We start from the raw sequence: 6,840 nt of genomic DNA on the forward strand, positions 1-6,840 counted from the left end.
TGTGTTATTGAATGAAACTGTTTCAAACCCTCCTTGAAGGCTGATTTCTTGTTCTGAAAGATGAGGATGTGTAACTGTGACACCAGAAGAGCTGTGGATCTTATTCTCTGAACTTTCTCTGAACCTTGATCATATTTTATGCGACAGTAACTTGGATGTGTATTTTCTTTTACCAACACCAGGGCCCACTGGGATGATGTCCATTAGCATGAATATTCTCTTCTGCCAAGACTTCTGCTGCCTCCTCCTGATAGCGTTCCTCCAGTAGCCCCTGCCGGGAGAGTAAGGGAAGGTCTGCCGAGAGAGGGAGCTGGCTACACATCAAATGGAGAACACTCCACCATTGCCTGTGAGGCATCCACCTTCCCTGCATTAACCTTAGGCACGTTGGGAAGTGGTTAGCGGGTACGTTTAGAGTAAAAAAAAGATGAGCACGAGCCTCTCTGGTATGTGCCGGCAATATTCAGGACTGTAGAGCTTCCCTGGTCTGCATGGCATGTTCCCAGAGGGAACACAGCTTACAACAGCGAGCATGGAGAGGGCACCGAGCACAAACCTGCAAGACTGTGAGAACAGCTCCATGTCCACCAGAGAACTCCCACACACTGGGCAGGTGATCCACAGCAGGACATACTGGACACCTGCAAGGCTGCGGGCAATATTCATGCTGGCTGCAGGACCCTAGGTGTGCACCGAGTGTGCGGCCCGCGAGACATGGCGCCAGCAGCACGTCACTGCAGGAGAGATTTTCCATTTTGGATCGGGGCAACAGAAACCTGGGAGGCTGCCGAGAAAGGCTCGAACCACAAAGGTAACAAACACACACAGCCACACACGGTACCACACACAAGCATATACACACTACAAAGTGGAGATCCAACAATCACCAGTTTCATGTCCGCGCAGCTGATTTATAGTTAAGCTGATCTTACCCAGCAGGCAATGTAGAGTTCAGAGCCGGTGTGGGTGAGGGGACTCGCCCAGACAGAGGAAAATGTGCAGGACAGAAGAAACAGCAAAGGAAATCCTGTCAGTGTTGAAAATAGAAGAGCCTGTGCAGACCAACATGTTTCTCTTCTAAAATCCACCAGGTGTGGTTTGAAGGACGCAACAAAACCACATCAGAAAGACATCAGAGACTCATCACATCACTCGCTGGATTCACTGGATTATTTTTCTCTCACCATTATTTGGAACAAAGAAAACAAACGTGACTGGTTTGTGTCATTGTGGTGCTGCATGGCCCACTTTCTCCTGAGATTCAGTTCACAGACACATGTTCTGATAGTTTTCTTTACAATTTGCTGCTAGAATTCAAAATTGATTGTGTGATTAATGATGGTGAGCCAGATGGGCCAAACCATGATACTATCAGCAGCATGTTTCATTGTAGTGGTGCATCATTGATGGGATAAATGGACTGGTGCTTATATAGTGATTTTCTATTTTCATGTGGACTAAAGTAGTGGACTGACCAACAGACTGACATTAACATCAGAGCCGTGCTGCTAGTGTGGCTAAAAGAAAAGAGAAGAAGAGACAGTCATGTTGATATGAACATTAGAGAAACACATCATGGAGCTGAAATATGATCCTGCTTCCTCATTTGGACTCATTCACCTCAGCTGACACGTTCAACAGCAGACAGGTTTTTGTAGCAGTCTGTCTCACTGTGAGAGGAAACGACTACTTCATCTTTGGCTCTGGAACTAAACTGTCTGTAACAGGTAAGAACAAACATTTATTTTCCTTCAGTTGTTTTATTGTAGAAGCTGAAAATGTGTTTAAAGTCAGTTTCTGCTGCTTCAGGCTTTACATGTTAGTTTTTCATCATTAGTAGAGAATTCATCTGCAGCCATTGTTACATAAGAAAAGCTCAATAATCTCTGAAAACATGTTGAAATCTCACTGAACAACTAAAGTTATTCTTTATTTCTGCAAATATTAGTGATGTTACAAATATTTAGGATTTGATCCTCTCAGTGATTCTGCTGGTTTTTAACACAAGATCATATTTGATGTTAAAATAATACATTAGTACGTTTGTAAATATAAATGAAAATGTAAACATGTTTTTAATATTCAAAGATAGATTCTATTTGTGATTTTTTTTTTTAAAAATATGTTAATATATAAATTGACATGGATACTGATTAGGGACACAAAAGTGTTTAAACAGTGAAGAAAAAATATAAATAATAAATAATATAGATCAAACAACAACATTTGAAATTGTTAAAGTCATGTTTGTGTTTCTTGCTTGTTTGATTTTTCAGTCTAAATTAGAAATGTAGAAAAAATTCAGCAATGATCATATTTCAGTAAATATTTCTTCAGAAAAATAATTTTCATGATGTTTCAGATTCTTTAGATTTTATATTATAAATAATGATGAATTAATTTATACTGTTGAAAAAAGGTTTTTAATTCTCATTCAAATTGCAGCTTAATTACATTTAATTTGTGCATTAATTCAAACATACACTGTATATAATCAAAACAAAATAAAACCAATAATCAAACTAAATAATAGATGTAGTGCCCTTCAAATTATTCCAGTAACATTTTTAAGGATTGTGAAGTCTGTGAAAGAAGTATAGTATTGATTAAAACATGAATAAAACAGCTGTTTAAAAACTGATACAAAAGTGTAAATTTCATTACTGGAATTAAATCATGTTGAATTATTAATATCTCTGGTAAAACTTGTGTTTAAGATGGAAAATATAATTTAAATAGTTTGAAGACAAATCTATATATGCGTACATTTGTGATAAATAATATATTAAAATATCAGCAAACAAATATTTAATTTCATGATGTAAAACACATGCTGAGTGTTCCTCATGTGAGCCATGATGACATGAGGTGATGACTGTGTTTGATATGAAGCTGAATCCAGTGTATGTAGTGAACTTTGTGCTGTATTGATGAGTAGTTTAGTGATCAGAGTCCATGTAGTTTCCAGGATCAGACTGAATGCAGTGCAGTGCTGGAAGCTGCTGCTGACTGTGTGAATGTGTGTCTGTGCTGCTTGTTGCTGCTGTCAAACTTCAGATGAGCAGGTAGTGAAGCCCGTGGTGAGCGTGTACCCAGCAGCATCCAGAGCCCACCTGGAGGGGAACAGCTCCCTGCTGTGTGTGGCCTCAGCCATGTTTCCTCCTCTGGTCCAGTTCTCCTGGAAAAGACAGAAGAAGAACGGCGGAGAAGCGGAGGAGCTGCCCCCTGCTGAGGGAGAGCAGCTGGAGCTCAGAGAGGCGGGACGCACCATTGCCATCAGGATGCTTGATGGGAGCCATTCTGACACATATAAATACAGCTGCTGGGTGAAGCACGAGGGGGGCACAGTGGAGGCCCAAACACAACAAGGTAATGAAGGCTTGGTGACTGTGTTCAGCAGTGATTCAGCTTCATGTGGAGATGCTGTCAAAGAGAGCAGAGCAGCAGAGGACTGACATTTCTCACTGCAGCTCCAAACATTTGACTCCTTTTCTGTTTCAGAGCTTCCAGCTCCAGCAGCCTCCTGTCCTCCAGAGAGAGAGCCAGCAGACCTGCCAGCTCTGCAGCCAGCTGACTGTAAGATCACCTGCTGCCTCTCTGCATGGACAGCTCCAATGTCCAATGAGGGAGCTGGAACAAGTTTAGGCTCTTAAAGTTGCACTAATTGATCAAATCTTCATCCAACAAGCTCTGATAAAGCCACTGTACACTAGCTGCTCAGCACCAAACAGCAGACAGACCATAATATGTCAGAGATCAGTTTGTTAGCTGCTTGTGGAGTTCTTCTGCCCCCAAGTGGACACAAACACTACATCAATTCATCCACTTGAAGAAGAAGCTGTGACTGTTTCTATTTGGACTTTTTCTCCTTGATCTGAGAGGAATAACCCGACTGTCTGTCTGTCTCTTTGTGTCTGTCTGTCCTTCAGTGTCCTTCCAGTCTCAGTGCAGGGTGAAGCTGCTCTGCCTGCTGTACACAGTGCTGATAGTGAAGAGTCTGGTGTACTGCTGTGGACTCTCTCTGCTGATGATGCTCACAAACAAGGGAGCGTCCACCAACTGCACACATGCTGACTGACTCTTTCCTGCTCGCCTTTTCTCACCATCACATCTCATCAATTCATCTCATTCATCACTTTGATCACAAATGTTAGTTATGATGTGTTGTGCTTATTTTGCCTTTTTCTTCAACAGTTAGAAGATCGTCTGAAATAAATACATCTTTACATGTATTGTTGCTCTGAGTTAGAATTCTTTTTGTACTTATTGTGACTTTTATTGTAGTAACAAAAACCATCAGGAATATTTTTATCACAAGTTTTTGTTTGATTTTCAAATGTCAAACAGTGTAGTTGTGTTTGTGTGAATAATAAAGATTTGAAGATGAAGAGTTTGATTCTACTTTCATTGTGTGATCAACAACAACCCGTGTGAGTGAAGCACAAACTGACTGTATCCAAACTTGCTCTCCTGCAGCAGACGGGCTGTGTGGGTTTCTGCTCTGCAGCCTCCACACCGTTAGCTGTGGCTTTTCACTTTAATAACACAATGACAGTTACAAGCATGAACTCTGCTTCAAGAATGATTCCAGGAAGGATCTGTGTTCTTCACCTGTGAGAGAAACAGCTCAAATCCTCAACTCAGAGCTGACAAATGAACTTTAATGGAATCAAAGGAGAGACCATGAAGCCCCTGCAGTCTGCTCAGCTCCCATTTTATTACCTGAGCTGAGTTTTTCATTCTGGATATCACACACGTAAGAACAGATCAAGTCTGAACAGCAAATGTTGGAGAATCATTTTGAAGTCTTGCTAAATGTCCTTATTATTACAAAAACTACTGAATGATTCAGAAAATCCTTTCCAACAAGCAGAAATATGCAAACAAAGTAGAAACAAGGCAACATGAGTCATTCAGATGCAGATAACATATTCTCCTTATTTTGAAGAACACAGTCATGAAATCTTTCTGTGTGTCATTCATTGAGTTGAAGTGCCTAATAGAAGAGGAAAAGCAGCAATAATCAATGATAGCTGAGACATTGAGAACATGGCTGTATGCCTGCTATCATAACAGCAAACAAAGCACACAAACAGCAAACAGACAATAATGTGCTCGCAGCTTGTTGTGTGTTGTGTCATTTTTGACATTTCATGAAGTCACAAAAATGTGTGCGACTCATTAAAGGAGTCTGTACGTGTCAGTCAGTGCTCTGTATTCATGTGTTCACCTCATTAAAGTCACTCAGACACTTTTCTCCTCCAAACTTACAGCACAGCTTCATATTTCACTGACTGATTCTTTCATTACATCCATTAAGGGTCACACAGTGAAATTAGTGCAAACTTACAAATGTGTTGCAACAATTTTGGCCTCCAAACTGAACTTTGAGACAAACAGTGAAGCTGTGAGCAAAAAGAGGCTCCAGTGTGTGTCATGGTGGAGGAAACTGTTGTATTCCCACATTAAAAACATGCTGATCTTATTGGATTTTTCCCTCAAAGTCTTTTTCCTCCTTTTTCTCTTCATCCAAATGTTCTAGCAGGCTGACTGTGAGTCCCTGTTGAACCTGTACAGCAGAAAGTAACAGCAGTCAGCGGCCTCCACTTGACTTCATGACTTCAACCCCTCGCACAGTCACTTTCACTTTCTTCCTTCTGTCTTTTAGTCCTAAAATGTAGAACAACACCAGATCCAAATATTTGTGTCCTTCACTCACATCTTCAAATGATCCCTTCCATATCAGAGATGATACAAAGGCAACATTTGTCTTATTTCTCTTTCATGAATCAAAAAGTACTTTTGTACTGTTGTGTAAATGTGTGTGTAAAGGTGGATGACTGCCTGCTGCAAATGAAATCTAACCATGGCTACAAATAAATGAAGCTGAAGCTGACGTGAAACACAGCCCTGTTTTTATTACTGTTTATAGATATTAGAATTGATGATCATCATTTGAATGATTCTTAAAAAGGCTTTAATGAATCCTTCAGTCTGAAACCAACTTGGAACAAAACACATTAGAAGATGTGGGAAAGAACCACAGTGTGCACATATTTAAACACACAACACAACCACATGTGTTTGTTTCAAATAAGATTTTCACTCTAAATGTTGTTAAATATGATTTTATGTTTTTTTAACTACTTTGAGTGCAATTTATGAACCTTTAAAATATTTAACCATATTATCTTTTTAGATTTTTCTATTTATTTATAGTTTCATTATATTTAGTGTTTTCATCACAGCTGTTCAACAACAGATAACAGTGTGTGTTAGTAAATTCACAGCAACATGAATGTTTCTGAGTGTTTGTGCATCATGTGACCCAGATTTTTGGATCTGCTGTCAGATTGAAATGAAGACGATGAAACCACAGCAGCTTCAGCTGAGCTGTCAATCAGCAGCAGCAGTCTTATCTGTGGGCCGCAGGGGCTGATGGGAGCTTTGAGGACCTGTTAGAAACCACGTGGCCCTCGTCTGATCTCACAGCTCGTCCTTGTTTGGCCTCAGCTGCATCAGAGCGCCACTTCTCCCCAGGTTCACCAGAGGAAACACCACTGCACAAAATGCTTTTCCTCCCAGCTGCTGCTCTGTGCTGTCTGTGTTCAGGTGAGTGTTTCCAGCCAATCAGGAGCCAACAAAGTCAACCTGTAACAAACACTGTCACACTAACCTTCATCTATCTGTCTGTGTCTCTACAGCACTGGTTACCATGGCAGCAGAACAGCTGATTCAGGACGATTTAACATTGACCAGGAGAGTTGGAGAAAGTGTCTCCTTCAGCTGTGGAGGGACTGAACAGTGTGATGGTAGCAGCTATCTGCTCTGGTACCAGAA

General features: G+C 40.7%; 1 protein-coding gene and 1 long non-coding RNA gene across 2 annotated transcripts; both read left to right on the plus strand.

Annotated features, from left to right (window-relative positions):
- Nucleotides 1-1,111: 1,111 nt before the first annotated feature.
- On the plus strand, nt 1,112-4,388 carry LOC120718847 (immunoglobulin lambda-1 light chain-like). Its single transcript, XM_040007581.1, has 4 exons — nt 1,112-1,727; nt 3,058-3,369; nt 3,502-3,576; nt 3,930-4,388. The coding sequence occupies exons 1-4, from the start codon at nt 1,589-1,591 to the stop codon at nt 4,076-4,078; spliced, it is 675 nt and encodes a 224-aa protein (XP_039863515.1). The 5' UTR covers nt 1,112-1,588; the 3' UTR covers nt 4,079-4,388.
- Nucleotides 4,389-6,332: 1,944 nt separating this feature from the next.
- Nucleotides 6,333-6,840, plus strand: LOC120718853. Its single transcript, XR_005692575.1, has 2 exons — nt 6,333-6,612; nt 6,705-6,840. It is a non-coding gene; the product is annotated as an uncharacterized LOC120718853 (long non-coding RNA).

This window comes from Simochromis diagramma, unplaced genomic scaffold (assembly GCF_900408965.1).
Source record: "Simochromis diagramma unplaced genomic scaffold, fSimDia1.1 OVJJ01000544.1, whole genome shotgun sequence".
Classification (NCBI taxonomy): Eukaryota; Metazoa; Chordata; class Actinopteri; order Cichliformes; family Cichlidae; genus Simochromis; species Simochromis diagramma.

Excerpts from the sequence above, each read along its gene's own strand:
- LOC120718847 (XM_040007581.1), top strand. The coding sequence starts at position 1,589 with ATGATCCTGCTTCCTCATTTGGACTCATTCACCTCAGCTGACACGTTC. Across the intron at positions 1,728-3,057 it reads AACTAAACTGTCTGTAACAG|ATGAGCAGGTAGTGAAGCCC; the intron begins GTAAGAACAAAC and ends GTCAAACTTCAG. Across the intron at positions 3,370-3,501 it reads GGAGGCCCAAACACAACAAG|AGCTTCCAGCTCCAGCAGCC; the intron begins GTAATGAAGGCT and ends TTTCTGTTTCAG.